General features: G+C 40.7%; 1 protein-coding gene across 1 annotated transcript in view; it reads right to left on the reverse strand.

Moving 5' to 3' along the window:
* Positions 1 to 2,470, reverse strand: part of PDE3B (phosphodiesterase 3B) — a 155,573-nt gene extending 153,103 nt beyond the window's left edge. The window contains exon 1 of the mRNA XM_090263746.1: positions 1,170 to 2,470. Within this exon, the coding sequence (XP_090119872.1) occupies positions 1,170 to 2,144 (975 nt within the window). The 5' untranslated portion in view covers positions 2,145 to 2,470. The remainder of the gene's footprint in view (positions 1 to 1,169) is intronic.
* Between the last annotated feature and the right edge of the window lie 17,425 nt (positions 2,471 to 19,895).

Here is a 19,895-nt window from a genome sequence, read left to right on the forward strand (position 1 = left end):
TGTAGTAAGAATAAGAAAGTATTGTTTAAATATACTGGGTCCAAGGTAAAACCTATCACTAATCAAAAAGTCTGAAAACCAACGGTATGAACGCCTCCTCTCCTACATAAAATCTCTAGTCATCCTTTTAGTTGCTTAGAACACAATATTGAAAACTGAAAAATCTAGGTTCAAATCCCAGCACTGCCACCTAGTAGATATACGACGAAGTTGAGTAATCTCTAAAAATCTCATATCGCTCATATCTAAATTGAGGTAATGTCACCCCCCCATACATGGTTCTTGAGAGAACTTAAGAAAACATATGTAAAGCATTTTACACTTAGTAAATGCTCAGTTAAGAATAGCTACACTTGCTGAGCTTTTTGGTGATGTAGAACAGGTCGGATTTCCCAAGGCTACGTAAAGATAGAGGCTCCTTTCCTGATGATGGCTTCAATTCCTTTTAAAAAACAAAAACATGTAAAACTACAAGAAAAAAAACTGGAAATGCTTTTGGCATCTTTCCAGACATAAGTTTAAAGGTTAAATTGTTACAACATTCTCCTCATTATGCAACAAATATACACTACCCTGAGTTAGTCTGTAAAAGATTTTATTAGTCTATACTGCTGGAATTTGGGGTAGCGTTGGGATTCTTAAAAATTATTTCCAACAGTCTTTTCACCTAAACTAACAAGTGTCAGTTCCAAAGCTGATCAATGTTCACAAGATCTTAAATTCTTCCTCTCAAATATCAAAAATAATAAAACCACACTGCTTAAAATTCATATATGTACTCATTCATTCTAATGGCTGTACGTTACCTTTGGGGAGAGATATCGCCATTATAACAGCAACAGATGAATGGCACCAAAAAATACGTACATCAGAGTATGCCAAAGTGGGAGTAGTCAATCTATTAAACTGCACATAATTCATTCCTCTGAGAACTCATCTACTACATACACAAAGTCTTTAAAAAGTGCAATATAATTAGTCTGCTATTTCACAAAAGGTACTATTCTATTTCTAAAAAGCTTCCTGTATTTTAGGAATTCTTTCCAGAATAAAACTTTTTTTTTCACCCTGGAAGTTCGCATGCTTTCAAATACGCGAACTCAACTCAGGAACTGAAGCGATAAAACCGCACTCACTTCCTTAGCAAACCTTGCTTTCTGTTCACCTACCTGTTCTCTGGAAATGCAAGGCAATGATGGTCTCCTGAACATTTTGCAACTTCCATAGTAACTGGCCGAAGTTTCGCCGAACGACACGCAGCTGGACCTCCTGCGGGGTCGGATCACAGGCACTTTTTCTTCCGCGGTACCGGCCAACCGAGGATGATGGGGAGCTTCCCTGATTTGAAAGAAGTTATCCAGCCCCAGGGCCAAGAGGCAGCCAGCGCCCCCGACCAGGCAGGACAGCAGGGGCCGGAGGGCTGAGGGCAGCGACCCGAGGCCCGTGGCGGAGACCCCCCAGACCACGCTGGCGAAGAGCAGCACCAGGATGCTGTGCTGGAGCCTCACCCGGTGCGCGAGCGTCAGCAAGCCCACACAGCTCAGCACCAAGAACAACCTGCCCGCCACCGCCGGGGGCGTGTGAGGGGCTGCAGCCTCTGCGTCTCCGTCCCCCCAAGTCCAGGACCACCACTGCCACGCCAAGAAGTCCCCCAGGTAACAGCAGGCGGGCAGCGCCAGCAGCCACCAGGAGCCGCCGCCGCTCCGGCCCGCGCCGGGGCCCCGCTTGGCCCGGGTCAGGAAGCAGGTGAGGAAGAAGAAGGCACAGGCGATGCTGAAGAGGGGGCTGAGGCTGAGCGAGCAGGCACTCAGCAGGGTCCACAGCCGGGCGGCCCCGGCAGCCCAGCTCTCGGGCCCCGAGCTGAGCAGCAGGGCGAGGACAAAGGCGGCTAGGGCGCCCAGCGCGAGGCGCGCCCCGGAGCAGGGGGAGCGGCGCCGCGGCTGCTGGGGGGAGGCCGGCGGCAGCAGCAGCTCCACGTTGCAGAGGCGGCAGAGGTGGAAGAAGAAGCCGCGCGGAGGGTCCTGCCGCAGGGGGCTCACGCAGCTCTTCACGTAGCCGTTCCTCAGACTCTCGGGGGTCAAGCCGGCCCCGTCCGGTGGCTGCGGGTACCGCATGGCTTTGGCGTCTCGTTCGTCCCTCCTCATGGCCGGGACCGGGGGTGGCCGCGGGGTTCAGTACGCCCAGCTCGGACCTCAGCGCCCGCTGGCGCTCCCTCACGCCCTGTCCCTACGCTCCGGGCGCCCCCCGGCTCCGTAGCGCGTCAAGGCTGCGCCCGCCGCCTCGGCCCGGGGTCCCCACCGCGCGGGCGGAGGAGCGGCGGGGTCCGAGACATACTGGCTGTGGGGAGGGGCGGAAGAGGCTTCTCCTTTCCCTCAGGCACCTCTCGGGACCGGAGACTCTGAGCCGCCTCCCAACTCCCAGGGACTGCAACAGTTACCTCACAGCCCCTGCCTGGTCCGTTGGGCGCGCGAGCGGCAGGCGGGCGGGCGGGCGAGCTGGCGGGCGCTCCTCCCCCGCGGCAGCCCTGGCCGGGCGCGCGCCCCGCCCGCCGGCCGCGCGCGCCCGCGCCCTGTCCCGCTGTCTCTTGCCAGCCGCGGACGCGGGCCGGGGACCCCACCGACTTACTGTGCCGGAACAGGGCTGGGAGAGACGGGTGGGGTCCTCTTCGGATGGAAGGGGCAGGCCCACCGCTCCGGGACCCCAGGCACTCAAGTTCCCTTTGGGAGAAAGTCAGACACCCTGCCTAGCTCCCTCAGGTCACCACTGGAGTCGTGCAAAGAGGACGTTTGTGGTCCCCAAGGGGAGCGCCGAGTAGGAAAATCGAGTTGAGGGGAGAGGATACGGTCTGCCCCTAACCTAATGCCGGTTGAGGGTGGGCCCGTGGACAGCCCGAGCCGAGCTGCGACCCGGTATGGGCCCGCAGCCACCGCTTCAGGCATTGCTGTGGCTAGGTCTGTCCCTCACAGCCACGTGGGCCACACAGCGGGCCCAGGATCCTTGCAGTGTCTCTTAGGCAGGACCATGCACGTAGAGTGTTCTCTGGGAGCATCCAAGGAGATATTATCGCGCTTGTCTTCCTCAAGAACCGCCTTCGCAGGCGAGGAACTAACATCCCATTCTGCGCTTTGCACCCTTGCCAGCCACACACAGTAGTTCACACCGGTGTCCCACTCAGTAAACCTAGAAGAGTTATGCCGTCGCGAAGTTATTGCCACATCGAAGGCTTTTTCACTGAACAGCATGTTCTAGAGGTGGAGCATGGGAGGATTAGGAGACCTCTCCAAGACCGTTGCCCAGTTTGGATCTGTGCCAAGAAAGAAGCCCAATCAGACAGAGAAATTAGTAATGTGTAGAAAACACTGACTTGAAAGAGGAAAGAACTTTGCTGAACCAAAGGGACTGCTTTGGAATCGAACCAATCATAACTGCCTTTGAGAGCAAACTGTGTTTCCCTCCACCAAAACTCATGACAGGGCTGCATTTCTCAAAGAGCTAATTCCACATTTTCCAGGAAGATGAGAAACCTTACTGTGTGATAAATCCCACGAACAGGCCCATTTTTCACCAATTAATCTCTGCCCACAACCATGACCTAAAACAGACCATTTTCGTATATGGTCATAGTTCACATACATAGCAGAAATCACTGAGAAATCAGCACAAGAATTTGACCACGACGGAAAAAGACTAGAATTCTCTTTCCTTTTTTGTTGCGTAACTAATGGAAAAAATATTTAATAGCATTCTCAAATTGATTACCCAAATACTTGACCTAAAAGATAAAAACCCATAAGGGTCTTTTTCCACCATGACTATTGAATTTTTTTTTTAAATCTCATTTTAACATAACTCAGCAAATACATTTTTAAAATATGTGCAGAACTCATCATTACCAATCAAAGGTTAAAGTAGGAAACTTGATACATTTTGAGCTTATACAAAAGGGCATGAGGAGTAGCATCAACATTACTGAATTTGCTCATTATAAATTCTCATAGGAAATAATAAATTGACTTGAAAATTAGAACAATTCCAGATTAAAGTTGTTGTTTTAAAACCTTGGATTGTCATCTGAGGTAGGATAGTCATGGTAATGGAAATAATAGTGGTTCTAGTACTGGCCCAGCTAGGCCTCACTCTTCTCAGTTGTAAAATGAAACAATTTAGTTTTGATGGCCTTTAAAGTCCCTTCCAGTCTTAAAAAGCTATGGCTTCTAAACATAGGGGTACATATATCCTTTCAAATCAGTGTTTTGGATATATATATATATATATATATATATATATATATATATCCATCCAAAAGTAGAATTGCTGGGTCATAAGACAGTACCATTTTTTAATTTTTTGAGGAGCCTCCATACAGTTTTCCATAGTGGCTGCACCAATCTGCATTCCTACCAATAGTGCAGAATTCCCTTTTCTTTACATCCTCACCAACACTTGTTTTTTATTGCTTTATTGATGATAGCCACTCTGACAGGTGTGAGATATCTCATTGTGGTTTTGATGTGTGTTTCTCTGATGATTAATGACGTTGAGCCTCTTTTCATGTATCTGTTAGCCAACTGTATGTCCTCTTTGGAGAAGTAGCTGCACGTTTTTTAATTGGATTGTATGGTTTTTGGTGTTAAGTGTCTGAGTTCTTTATAAACTTTGGATGTTAAACCTTATGGGATGTATCATTGGCAAATACCTTCTATTCACTAGGTTATCTTTTCATTTTATTGATGGTTTCCTTTGCTGTGCAAAACTTTCTAGTTTGATGTAGTCTCTATATTCACCACAGCATTATTTACAATAGCCAAGACATGGAAACAATCAAAGTGCCCGTCAATAGATGAGTGGATAAAACAGTTGTGGTACAGCTCTGGCCAGATGGCTGTTTGTTGGCATCCTCCTGTACACCAACAGGTTGCAGGTTCCATCCCCAGTCAGGGCACATAACCTAGGTTGTGGATTTAATCCCCATTTGGGGCACATGCAGGAGGCAACTGATTGATGTTTTTCACATCGATGTTATTCTCTCTCTTTCCCTTCCTCTCTAAAATCAATAAACAAACCTTTGGGTGAGGATTAAAAAAATAAAAACAACTGTGGTATATATATATATATATATATACATATACACAATGAAATATTACTCTGTCATAAAAAATATATATGAAATCTTGCCCTGACCCGTGTGGCTCAGGTGGTTGGGCATCGTTCCGCAAAGCAAAAGGTCTCAGGTGCAATCACCAGCCATAGCACATGCCTGGGTTGCAGATTTGATTCCTGGTTGGGGTGCATATGGGAAGCAACTGATCAATGTTTTTCTCTCACATCGATGTTTCTCTTCTTCTCTTTCTCCCTTCCTTCCTCTCTCTCTAAAAAAATTAAATAAAACCTTTAAAAGAATGAAATCTTACCATTTGCTACAACATGGAAGGACCTACAAGGTATTATGCTACGTAAAATATGTCAGACAGAGAAAGACAAATACTATATGATTTCACTTATATGTGGAATCTAAAGAACAAAATAAATGAACAAACAAAACAGAAACAGACTCATAGATGCAGAGAACAAAATGATGGTTGCTAGAGGGGAGGAGAGTTGGGGGCCTGGGTGGAAAAGGTGAAGGTATTAAGAAGTACAGATTGGTAGTTACAAAATAGTCACGGGGATATATAGTACAGCATAGAGAACATAGTCAATAATACTGTATAACTATGTATGGTGTCAGATAGATAATTAAATTATTTATTTTTATTTTTATTTTTAGAGAGGGGAAGGGGGGGAGAAAGAGAGGAAGAGAAACATCAATGTGTGATTGCCTCGTGCATGCCCCCAACTGGGGACCTGGCCCACAACCCAGGCATGTGCCTTGACAGGGCAACAAATTGGCAACCCTCTGGTTTGCAGGCCAGCGCACAATCTACTGAGCCACACCAGCCAGGGCGATACTTAAATTATTGAGGGGGACCACTCTGTAAATTATATAATTGTATAACCACTATGCCATATACATGAAACTAATATAAAATAGTATTGAATATTTAAAAAATCTTTGGTTTTTATATGTTCAAATTACAGGGGTGGGGAAAAGTAGATTAATATATAATAATCAATAATAGTACAAGAATAAATTCTGTTTCATATACTCATAACTGTAAAACCTCCTTTTGCCCACCCCTGTATATAGGCATCCTTCAGATCCATGTTTCAGATTGCCAAGAGCAACCTTTAGAATTATTTGTACCATCAAACTAAAGCAAACTCTCAATGTTAACAAATAAAAATAAAAGGATTTATATCAAAGGACTATTATCTGGAAAATAAAATGCAAAGCTCTCTTTATACTTCTCAGTTCTCCCTTAGCCTTCTTCTTTCAGCTGTCTTCCCGGATCTTTATAAGGTTAAAAGCCCAACTTTTTAAATAACGTATATTTGGAGTACATCCTGCTGAATACCAACTCCAGCACCTGAGAGGATTCTAAAAAAATGTAAGGACGTGACCAAAGGCCATCAGTTTACCTAACTAAAAATATGCACAAAAAGAATGAGCTAGCTATGTTTATAGCAACTCCCTTCTCTGTTTACAGTCTTTGTCAAAGATTATTAGTAGGCTGCATTTCTTAGTGTTCAGATTATTTAATTATTCTTTTGCCAGAGTTAAACAATCAATAGAATTACTTAGGTCTTGTCTTTAGGTTTGAGAATATATGACCATTGTCTGTTGTGAAATAAAAGACCTAAAGTGACAGCATACATTTTACTTTTCTCAGCACTTTCTACCTTTGCCTTTTACCTGATTTTTTTTCTCTCCACTGGAATCATTCTCCCAGTTTGATGATCCATGACATGGAACCCTAGTACTTACAACCCAGCTCCTGAGGATTCTGGTACAATATAACCTTTGTATAGTCCTGTGTTCTAATAATGGGGTCCTTGCCCTCAAGCTCCAAAGACCTAGTTTTCCTGTGTGCTCCAGGTAATAGCATGAAAATTTTGTTTTATTTTCCATTTTAGGTACCCACAACAATAAACTGGCAATGCCCCTCATTAATTGTAGAAGGATTAAGACCCTGCCTAGATCTTTCCAGTCTTAGGGCCAAAAGCTCTGCCCCTAAATACTAGTCTAGTAGCTAAGGACCCCACTGACAGACATTACTGGATGCCACTCCCTGCCCATGTGTCTAAACTTACAAGCACCAGTTGAGATGTCCCATTATTGAGCTCAACCCAACTGTTAGAATACTCATTTCCTCATCTGAGATCTCTGATGCTCATCATCGCTGAACTGGAAGTTGCCCTCTCTGAATTCCCTTGTTCTCTTCTTGAACCTTCATCCACAGAGAATCTGAAATAACAAGTGGGTCTCATAGTATGTCTCAGATCCTCCTCCCCACCAGCCCTGTCTTCTGAAAAATGTAACTCCCCATCCTTATACTTGTGCTTTCAAACTTTTTTTTTAACATAGGATTATTTCTTACGTAAAAAAAAAAAATCTATTTCTAGAGCAGTATTCCCAGAAATTCCCTTCTGAAATTAAATATTTTAAAATGGATCAGAGCAGCTGCATGTTGATGACTCTATTATAGTTATCGTGGAACACAAGTTAGAATGGGTGGTACTGAGGATTGAATGGGGGATAGGACTGCCCAGCCATTATCATTGACCCACGATCAGGCCCCTAACTCCTCAGGATGGTTTATACAGAAGCCTCTAAAGATTTGCTCAGAGCAGTTGAAAAACTGAGAATAATAGTTACCACTCTTTAAGAGCTTTTTTATTTATTTATTTTTTATTACTGTTCCCATTGAAGTGGAGGTGTCTGGGTCCAGGGCCTCCTCTCACCTGAAGACCCTCTTTGGAACCCTAGGGCAAGAAGATGGGGAGAGGAAGTGTTTTTAAAAAAGAAAAACAATTTTAAACTTCTGAAACAGAGCATAAAAAATGGATTTGAATTGGATTTGGGAAAATGCTTAGAACTGAGTACTCTTTCTAAAGTAATTTTTCAGAATTCAATAATAAAGCAGCCTTAATTTCTCAGGGATAATGATTTAAAGTAGTCTGACAAATTTTAAATATCAAAGTTCTAGGAATAGTCAGTAAATTCATGAGTTTTGTTGAGATTCCAAATTCCTAAAACTGAAGCCTTTTCCTTAAGATAAGTGAAAACTCGAAAAGGTTTTGAAAGAATGAAAGAAGTAACATTTACAATCTCACATCTGAAAATAAAAACAGACTGGCCTTCTTTTCTCTGGTATAGAAAGTATCCTTCTGTTTTCAGTGTGCAGTGGCAACTCTGTTGCCTAAGTGCATTAACAATACCTATTTCCTTTGCAGCTAACACTCATCTCAGACTCTGAACCTCCCTTTAACTCATTGTTTAGTTCATCTCAACAATATTTATTGAGTGCTCACTATCTGCAGAGCATTGTGATAGATGCTACTTAAAACATTAAAAAACTATAAAGCTATTTAGAACTATCTTCTTCAAGCACAGCTTTATGTGGGAGATATAGCAATGCACATTGGCTAATGAAGAGCACAAGAGTCTATTAAATAAAAACTATGGGGAAGAGTGCTTCAGAGCTACCAAAGAGAATCGTTCTTTTCCCATCTACCCACTGTGTGGTTGTCTCAGCTTGTTTTCACAGTTTGTTTCTCCTTTTCTCCCCTGTGTTCCAGTTCTCTTCCCTGTATTTCTGGACAGCCATCTTCCTGTCTCTCTCCCCTCTCCCTGCCTTCTCTCATTCATCTCTATGTTTAATTCCCTTACTTCTTTCACTTCCTCAGTTGTCCTAGGTACCACTTCCCTCCACCATTTAATCTTTCTCCCTTAATGAATGAGTTCACTCATTCAATATTTATTAATATTGTCAGCACTGTACTAGCTGACAAGAAAACAATGATGAAAGGTATGGTCCCTGCTCTTCAGGGTTCATAGTGAAAGCTAGAAAAGTAAAAAGACTATTAGAACCCAGTGTGATAGAAACTGACATAGAGGCAAGTAAACTCAGTGTACTCTAGAAGCTCAGAGGAGGGACACCTAACCCAGACCAGGGCAGGAGTATCTGGAAGAGAGTAGTGCTCTTGAGAAAGATTTCTGGTCTTGGTATTAAAAGGTGAGTAGAAGTTATCTAAATAAAGTAGGGAGAAAACATGATCTGGGCATAGGAAGCAAGCAAGTGCAAAAATCTGGAGGAATGTAATTATGGTACATTTGGATAATTTCAAGTGTCCTGTGGCTGCAACATAAAGTATGAGGGAGCAAAGAACAAAAGTGTAAGGTAAGAGGAGACCAGACATGGTGTGGTCCTAATACGGAACTCAGTTTATTGTTACTATTTGTTAGATAACGGTGTATGTTTTATGATATTTCTTTATTCACATGGCTACCTCTTCAGTATATACTTTGAACACAAGAATTCTGTCTTATTCAATCTTACCTCAATCACCATGCCATGCTTAGCAGAGTATCTTCAGTTAATACTAAAAATTTTTAGTGTTTGCATTTCTAAAAAAAATTTTAATAAAGCAGAATTTTTAGTTGTATGCCCTTTAATTTTTTGCTTTAATCGATGAATTTTAGTCAAAATACTTAATATATAATTTAATACAAAAATTTTCCAAGTTATTGAAAAATATTTTTCTTAACATTCATTTGCACAAAATCAGTAAAAGAACCCTTTCTCTCACATTTACAGAAAACATACATGAAATAAATGTTTAAGAGATGTGTGGGTGAACTTATTTTTAATTCAAGTGATGGTACCTGGATTTCTTTTGCTATGAAAGAGTATATTCTGCTACTTCAAGAATTTTCCTTTTAATATTTTTAGTTTTCAGAACAACAGTTATATCTACGCCACAAATCCACTTTACTTTTTTAAAAAAGGTAAAATTATTAAATCCATAACTGCTAATCTGGAAAATCCTGGATTTTTTTGTATTAAACCTAAAACCCAAATCTTGAACAATAAACAGCAATGCAAACTCTTTCCAAGTTTTCCTGTTCCCTCCTTAGACAAGCAGTAGTTTCTTCAGCTCTGGCTTTCCCAGCAGATCTGAAGGATCACAGCCGCGACGGTGGCAGCCTACCGTTGACACTGAACTTGTGGTTAATTGTGGAGTTCTGCCACAAAACCACCTCACTACCACAAGCTGGATTCTTGCCCAGGAGAACGACAAACTGCCAGACCAAGCAATATACAGGAGGTAAACTGCCTTTTACCCCAGACAGCAGTCATTTCTGGATTTCAAGTGGAGCCAGAAGCAAGGAACACCAAAGAAAAATTTAGAAGTATGCTTTTTCCACTAAACCTAGTTAGGATGTAGCCACATTGTTTTGCAAGAGAAGCTCAAAAATATTCATCCGATTCATTATCTAGCATCATCAATAAACATAAAAGTATTCATTAAGAAAATTTTTTAAATAAGGATTGGGATTAGAAATAAAATTACAATTATATTACTTTTTACTACTAAGTGAGCCATCTACAAGTGTTCATTGCAAATAGGAGCAAATAATGTGTCTTTGTGTGTGTTACTAAGCTGCACACAGAAGCATGGCAGCTCTGGGAACTTTATTTGAAAGGCAAGGCAGCATGCTGCAAAGGAAAGAAACTTTAGCAGCAGTCAGATCTAGTTACCCTTTGTAGCTGCATGACCTTGGAGGTTACTAATGTCTCATGTTACCTACCTCATCTACAAAATGGGAATAACAATGTCCACTTCATGGGGGTCATTGTTATGAAATTAATATGTAAAATGACTAACAATGATTAGATACTCAGTGCATGTAAATTTAGTTTATCCTTACATTCTATCCTCTTCCTTATCCCTTGCCATCCTTTCAGAACTTGCCAGGATCCTATTAATTCTGAGTTTTCAAGGCTTCAAGGCTTCAAGACTTGCTTTCAAGGCTATTTTGTTCAACTAAGTTTTTGTCTTCTTATCTATACAATCAAATAGGTAAATTAGCAGATCTCTTTCATCACAAGGCAAATGCCACAGAGATTTTAATGTGTACTGTAAATGCAAAAAATGAATACATTAATTTTTAAAGGAATGGTTGCATATCAGTATCATAATTTTGTGGGCCTATGTATCTTATATCTCATTCTGCTGAAAAGATGTTGATTTAGTGCCTGCATATGGTAACATGGAATAACAGGGAAAAAAAATCAAACCTTAACAACCAATTTTGTCCATAGTAGCATTAAACATAGTGAAGACAAAAAAAATCTATGCTTGCAAAAATTCATTCATTCAGCATGTACAACCATTGCCCTAGATACTAAAAGTACAAATATGAATAAGATATAGTCCCTGCCCTCAGTTTGGTAGAGGAGAAAATATGTAAACAAGTGCAGCACAGTGTGAAATGCTCAAATATAGCTCTGACCAAGTACAGTGGTGAGACAAAGAGAGGTTCACAGATGAAAGATGCTAGCTTGGGTATTAAAAAATAAATAGGGGTTTCCCCAAGTAGACAAGAAGGTAGAGCATTCCAGGCACAGAACACTATTGGCAAAGACACGGACACATGAAACAGCATGAGCATTTCTAGAACTGTAACCAGGATGGTATGACTTGGGAGGGAGGAAAGAAGGGTGTGGAGAAATGAGGTTGGATGGATGGGTGGAAGTCAAATCATGAGGAGTCCTATAGGCCTTCCTGAATAGCCAGGAATTTATTCTGTGAGTGATAAGGAACCATTAAAGGTTTTTAATCAGGGAACAAGCATAATCATTTGGGGGGGGCATGCCTAATTTTAATTGTGTATTTCAAATTTCAGTGATGGTACTGCATGAAGAATAGTTTGGAAGAATGTGAAACAAAAGCCAAGAAAATCATTTAAGAAAGCATAATAATAAGCCAAATGAAGTTAAGTTCTGTAAGGCAAATGTAGTATATATGGAAGGGAAGTATTTAAATAGATAGCAACTACAGAACTCTGATCAATTCCATAGAGGGAAATGGAGGGAGTTCCCTAGGTCTAGCTTAGTTGACTAGACTATCTTGTAGCCATTAACCAGGATAAGAAGTACTAGAGTAAAGATTATGAGTTTCATTTTAAACAGGTTGAATTCAAGTTGAGATGTTCCTTGGCAGTTGGATATATGAGTCTGAAGTTCAAGAGAGCAATCTGGACTAGAGATACAGTTTGGAAACCTGGGGTGGAAACCTGGGAGGAAAATGAGACATCCCTCAAAGAGTATATAGTGTGAGAAGAGAAGAGGATCAAGGTCTGAACTCTGAGGAATACCAACATATATAGGTCAAGAAACAGAATTTGCTTAAAAGAATGACTGAAAAGAAAGTGGCAAAGTTAGAAAGAGAATCAGGCAAGAGTGGCATCATGTACCAAAATAAGGAAGTTTCAAGAAGGGGGACAAAAACCATAAAATGCTACATTCTAAAAAGACAGGGCAGAAGAGTAACCATATCATTGTCAGCCGTATGTGGAACAATTGCCATGCTGGAAGCAGAAGCCAGATTGCAGTGGACTGAGGAATGAATAAATATTTATGTTAACATTAAGAAAAGTTTCATTCTAGAAAGTCTAGCTATGAAAAAGCTTTACCTTTAGTCTCATCATTATCTTTGTTAGTTTTAGCTAATAAAAAAACGTAATTTAAATAGCTTATTGATACACTGTAAAGACCACACACACACTTTTCTTCTGTATAAATAATAATAATAATAACTGATTCCTTTTAATGGAAGACCTACAGTTTTCCCTACATTTTAGTAAGTAGGAATCATAAACTAGCACTTATTGTGTATTCATAGTGGTGTCCTACAAATAAAGGAATAAAAAAAATAAACAGTGAGGTTACAGATTCTGTATAATAAAGAAACAAATATCTGACATAGCTTTGAGAGATTTTTTTTTAACTAAGCAGTTATTATCCAGCTTCAATAAGTAGTGCAATCTTAGTCTGATTCTTTTTTTTTTTTCTTTCTTTCTTTCTTGTATCCCTTTGAAGTCGGTGAGAAATCATTTTGGAAAAAACTCAGATCATAATATCATTTAAATGGTGCTATTCAACATTCTTTGTTTAATATCACAATATTTTCATTAGCTCTGGAAACAGTAAACAAGCCACTACTTTAATGATTTGTATATTTAGAGAATTTTTTTAAATATCTGGTCAGATTTCAGACAAAAGCAAGCATATTTAACATCCTTTTCCTGCTAAATAACCAGGATTCATTGCAGTGCAGCAGTTAACCTAACATCAGTCTTCACTAGAATTATGCTTGGACTGTTCCCAGTGACAACTCTCTAGCCTGGTTTGGTGCTTTGGTAACTGTATTAAATGTAAGTGCAAACTGTGAAAAATAACAAGAACCCTTATATAAATTCAAAGTTTAATACTGTCTTTTGGGGCTGTGTAATCATGTTTAAAAGGATGACTAACATCCACTCTAATATGAACAAGACTTTAAAACAAATCAAAACTATGTTTTTTTAAACAGTAAACCTGGCAGGTATGGCTGATTTTATTCCTTCCTTAGCGACCCCTCCTTTTCACAGGTGAAAAGGTTTACATCAGATTTCCTCTCATTATAGCCTCTCAAATGTTGTCTGGACCAGCAACCCACTCTCTCTAAACAAATACCAGCCAACCAGGAAACCATGAAGTTTTATTGTGCTATAAAATAGACCAGACATTTCCAAACCTTCATAGGAATGAACCTGACTAAATCTTTACTAAAAATAATTTCAAAATAAACTGTAGGCTCCAAGTTTCTCCAACAATCAAAATTCCTTCATCCTTCATCGACCATGTTCTCAAGCTTTTTCCTTTTCCAGAGCTATATCGCAAGCAGTTTCTCTGGCCACATATTCATAATAAAAACTAAACCATCCACTTGTGTTTGATTACTGGAATATAAGAATCAAGAGAAATGTTAGCTTCATTTCCTGAAACATTTACATTTGTCAAAATTCTGTTTCCAATTTTCCTGTATATTACTAGCCCCTAAATCATGAGCTATACTTCTTGCAGTACATTTAATATCATGAGCATAGAGAGACTGAATTTTGTAAAAAATTAAGCCAGATCTTCAGCTTGAAAATATAGATCCCCTTTGATTTAATTTGGCAAATGTTTATTTAAGCTCTGTTCTAGGTACCCTCAAGGAATGCATGTTGCACACATGGGTATGTGTTGCACATGTGTATGTTGCAGAGGTGTATGTATTTGGGGATAGATCAGTTGTCAATGACCAGTGGGGAACAAGACATTCACAAATAACCAAAATGCAAATATAATAAGAGATAGCCAGATTGCAACAGGGATTGGAAAAGGTGACATGAAGTAGGTAAGATTTAAAGCCCACCTTAAAGAATTGGTAGGATTTAAAGATGATAGAGAAAAGCATCGTAAAGAAGATAAAAGCACAAAAGTGAAGAAAGTGTTAATGGTGCCACTCTTTTATCAAAACATGAAGAATGATAAAAATTTTTAATTATGAAGAACCTACAGCATGTAGGTCCTCTAATCCTCACAATAATCTGAAAGTAATAATAATAATAATACTCACTTTACATATTGGAAAACTGAGGCACAAAGAGATTAAGTAATTTGGCAAAGATTACACATCTAGTAATTGGTGGAGCCAGGATTCACCTAGATAGTCTGACTCCAAAGCTTCTCTGTGCTTTCCATCATATCAGCAATTATTTAACTTTGGTGCACAAAAATCACCTAGATAACTTTTATCCAACAGTAAAAAATGCAGATTGCTGAACCCCAACCACAATCTGATTTAGTAAACCCCAGATGGGACTGAGGAATCTGCACTTCTACCAAGCATCTCAAGTGACCCTAATGCAGGAGGTCCAGGAACCACATTATCCAGAAGTAGACCAGGGCAGTATTGAGCAGGACCTAGAATGACCTTGAGCATACTTAAAGATTATTGGTATAGACTGGATTATGTCCTCCCAAAATTTATATGACAAAGTCCTAATTCCCAATGTGCCTATATTTGGAGATAGGGCCTTTAAAAAGGTAATTAGGGTTAAATGAGGTCATAATCTGAAATGACTGGTGTCCTTACAAGAAGAGGAAAAGACACTTGGGATGTGCCTACACAAACACAAGGCCATGAGAGGATATTATGGCAAGAAGATGGCTATCTGCAAGCCCCAGATGGAGGCCTCAGAAGAAAACAACCCTGCCAGCACCTTGATCTTGCACTTCCAGCCTCCAGAATGTGTTGTTTAAGCTACACAGTCTGTGGTATTTTGTTATGGTATCCCTAGTAGACTGATACAATGAGTTAAATTAGCTTCCTGATTCTCTTAAACTACATATATCTGTCATATATCAGAAGCTGTGCCAAAGAATTCTCTAATTATCATCATTATAAAAGCTCATGTCTATATGACATCTTATAATTTACGAAGCCTTTTCACATGCTCTGTTGCATGTGGACTTTGCAACAGCCTCTGAGGTAAGCAAGACTCAATAAGGTAAGAGAACTTGCCCAGGTTTCTGGCAAGTCGGAGGGTTGAATTCAGCTCTTCTGACCCCAAATCATAAGCTTATTTTTCCTACAACACACACACCATGAATTATAGTTATTATATAAAAGACTCATCTGAGCAAAGGTATTTCTTTAGCTCTAGAGAGTAAATACCTTTGCCCCTATTTTCTAGTTAAGTAAGATATGGTTCAGGAATTCAAAAGATGTACCCAAATGTTAATAGCAAAAACAAGATCAGAATACAATACAAGATTCCTCATGTTCAGGTCTCTTACCAAACAATTGACTGGGCAATAACAAAATTCTCCCATTTACATAGATTAAGATTATGCTTTGGGTTAGGGCACACACTTTTGAGTGGTTTTCTTGTAACAGGTATTGGTTTGCTGGGAAGTAATGTGATACAAATTTGCAGAATGCCAGACTGTACAATGGACTATAGTTTAAGTAATAATAAATACTATAAAAAGAAAACAAAGTGAAAGAGCCATTAAAGATGGAGGGAGTAATTCCTTTACCTTCATTTTCTTTTGCTAGCACTTCCTCCTTTTTAGGGCAGCAAAACTAACAAAGAAATTGTGGATTGGCATTTGCAGACAATAATGTAGCCATTGTCTGAGCAATTGATAGAGATCCAGAACAGGAAGGTAGATTCTAAGCCTGACTTCTTCTTACCCTGCTATTTTCTTGTTAGTTAACTTCTCATTTCCCCTGTGGCTTTAAGTTAGTTTGTGTCCTCTGAGAATCATATGCCAAGATGGAATTAGACATGCATTATATTTACTGGGGAAATTCCTGTAAATGATAAAGGAGAAAAGTAAGAGAACACAGGAGGAGCCTTCAGACTGTGATGCAAGTCTGGCATCAGTGAAAGAGAGGGGGAAGGAATAAGCTGATCTTAGTACCCCTGCTGTGCAGTCATTGGCTAGGAGGAGCCCAAGGGAAGTGTTGGCTCAGTGTAAAACCTGGTAGATCCAGAGTGTAGGGGTTGGATACAACAGTCAATTATGTTCCCTACAGCAGATCCTGCGTGGCACATTTTCTTCCTAATGATCAGGGTTGATTACCTGCCAAATGGTGACTCCTCTTCTCGCTCACTGGTCTCTGAACACAAGGAGCACAAAGTGCCCTGGAAATAGCCATAGCTTATAGTTCAATGGGACATTTGCTCTGTCCCCTAATAAAAGTGCACCCCATTTGGGGACCAGAGCCACCAGCCATAAATGTCCAGAATTGCAGATATAGGAAGCACACACAAAAAAAACCCCAACTGGTTATTGGAAGTGATGGTAAGAGGGGCCATTCCTGATTCCACCCTCCATGGTATCCATTGTGTTCTTATTGCTGAAGACATAGCACCATACAGAAGTCTCTGATTTAGCCTGGGTCCCTGTGTCATCCACCACAGTTGCAATAGTTCCCCTCCCTTAGCTCATACCCGTGGCTGTAGAGGGTTGTTTGTGTGCGTGTGTGTTGGGGGCCGGGGGGGAGGGGGGGGATTCCAACATGACCAGCTGAAAGAGGAGGAAAAAGCCTTAGCTCTTCTCTGAAAAGGATGGCACTGCATCTTTTCAGTGTGCTGCTTTTGAGCTGTGCCTTTAGAAGGCTACTCCAGTATTCTATGGAGTTGGATGCTTCTAAATGGTGCAGTACATGATGTGGTTAGTGCATCTCCATGGTCATGAGTCTAATCCCACTTCACTTCTTCATAGTAAAGTGGGTCAACTGTTCAGATGTTTTTTGTGTGGGATTCCATACCTGTGAATCAGGCATACTTTAAGGTTCCACACTGCAGTGTCGGCTGTGGCACTGCAATCATGAGAGACAAGACAGCACTCAGAATAGGTATTTATTTCTGTGAAGAGAAACCACTATTTCTTGTAGTTGACTTACTACCAAGTGGCCAGTTGCTCTGATCAAGAAATAATAATAGCCCTGGCTGCTGTGGCTCAGTGAATTGAGCGTCGGCCTGTGAGCCAAGTGTCGCTGGTTCGATTCCCAGTCAGGGCACATGACTAGGTTGAACGTCAGATTCCCAGTTGGGGGTGCGAGTGAGAGGCAACCACACAGTGATGTTTCTCTCCCTCTCTCCTTTCTCCTCTCTAAAAATAAACAAACAAACAAACAAATAAATAATTTTTAAAAATTTTTAAAAAAAGAAAGTGATATATTAGCATTGGTCTCTATTGCTGATAGGTCAAATATTCAAAAGCAGCAGAAGCTAGATAGGCTTTGGTAACGAAAAATTCATGCTATTGGACACATGCCATAGCCTGTCTCTACATCATGGCAACTTTGACCATGTGCTCATTATTGGCAGTTCCAGGGTGGCCAATGACAAAGGCTGGTTTATATGCACTGGTCTAGTTATTATATCTACTTGGTAATTCAGTACCTCTTCCATGGTGGGTGCTTTCTGTTGGGTTATAATATGTGATACAAAACTCTTCACATTCATCTACATGCCATCTTTCTCCAATTTTCCAATCTTTTTCTTTCCAGGCCAATTCTCATATGTATAGTAGGCCACTTCTCATTCCACAAAAAGTAAGTGACTAGGTGTACTGTTCACAGCTCCACCCATCGGGAAGATTTTCCCTCTCCACCGTCTTTCAAGGTTATCCTTGAATGTGGCTATAATGCAGCTGTGGTACATTTTCAGCTTATACCCATGTACAGAACAGACCAATCCATAAATTAAGCTTGGGCTTTTTCTTCTTCTTCAGTTGGTCATACGGGACCCCCCATGTGGCCATAGGAGCAAGCTGAGAGGAACAGTGTGCTATTGTGAGTGACAAGCAGCTCTGAGCTGTCTGCTCATGCAGTTTGCTGTGTCCTCTGTAACACTTGGGCAGATGTATCATTTCCACATTACCATGGACTATTGCTGGGCCTATCCAACTTATGATGTGATACATCTGACAGAGCCCAGCTCATAATAGGCGGCTCTGGACCATGGTCAGCATTCCATGACGCATTTTGCCTCCGCCAGGCCCAATAACTCACCAAGAACTATTTCTCCAAAGGCAGATGATTCTACGCCGCAATTGGCATGGTCTTACTCCAGAATCCCAGAGGTTTGCATCGTTATTCTCCCAATGGGTTTGCCATAAGGTACTGCATCTCTCCCCAACACTGACACCTCCAACACCATAAGGTCTGCTGGATTGTGTTGCCCAAGTGGTGAGACTATTTGCACTGTAGTGTGAACCTCACCACTCAAAGCTGACAGCTTTCTATGCTATGTCAGTATATGGAGCAGTATTTGTACATTTGGAATGTGTTGTGTCCAGAACCCAAAGAAGCTTACCAGGCACTGTTTCCTCCTTTGCAGCAGCGAATGCAAGTTACAGTAATTTTCTTTCGCTTTGAAGGAAATATTTTGTCATGCTTCTGACCATTGGACCCCTAAAAACATCACTGAAGTGGCAAAACCCCGAATCTTATAGGATTTATCTCCAACTCTCTGGAATACTGTGTCTTATCAAGACCTTGGGCATACTAGCCACTTCTTGCTCATCCTCAACAATCAGCATGATGCCATCAATACCCAGGCCATCCAGATCCCTCCATGTCCAAATGTCATTCAATAGCATGTCCAGGCAGTCCAGATCCCTTCAGAGTGTATTATGACAGAAAGGAGAAGAGTTAGTATAGCCCAGAGGCAAAAGCTTAAATGAATATTGTCTGTCCCCCTGGAGTGTGAACTATTTCTGACTTTCTTTTCTAATTGGAATAAAAAGGAATGCATTTGCCATATAGATCGCCACATAGCATGTGCCTGAAGCCTTATTAGTATGCTCTATCAATTATACAATGTCCAGCATATCAGCTGCAATTAGGGCTATTAACTGTTTGACCCTGAACTTCTAAGAAATGGGTACCCAGTCTTATATACTTTTGTATCTAGAGCACCTTGGACAGAACCCAATAGTTAGCAGACATTCTATATAACATTTTATAAATGAATTAATAAGTTGGGTATATTCAAGAAGATTGCCTACTTAGGTTGATTTAGATTAACTGACCCTAACTCATAGGGTTATTATGAGGACTAAATGAGTTACTAAATGTAAAGTGTTTACAACAGTTTCTGGCCTCCTAAAAACCACTCATTATCTCTTATTAATTTTATTTTTCCAGGTCATAGGAAACCATCAGCTATGATAGACATATGTGACATTGGGCTAACTCCTTGACCAGAGTTTTAAATGAAATGTGAGAGATGGGAGTTGCCCATTAAAGTGAAAGTGCTCGGAATATTTTTCCTCAGGGTGTTAGGTTTCCAAGGAAAACACAAAAGAAAAATTATTGTAAAGTTGGAAAGAAATAGTTACTTATAGAAACAGACATTTAACAACATCAACAAAAAATTGGTGGTTACTATATGCCAATTA

The sequence above is a fragment of the Furipterus horrens genome, unplaced genomic scaffold (assembly GCF_987537825.1).
Source record: "Furipterus horrens unplaced genomic scaffold, mFurHor1.1.pri manual_scaffold_2, whole genome shotgun sequence".
NCBI lineage: Eukaryota > Metazoa > Chordata > Mammalia > Chiroptera > Furipteridae > Furipterus > Furipterus horrens.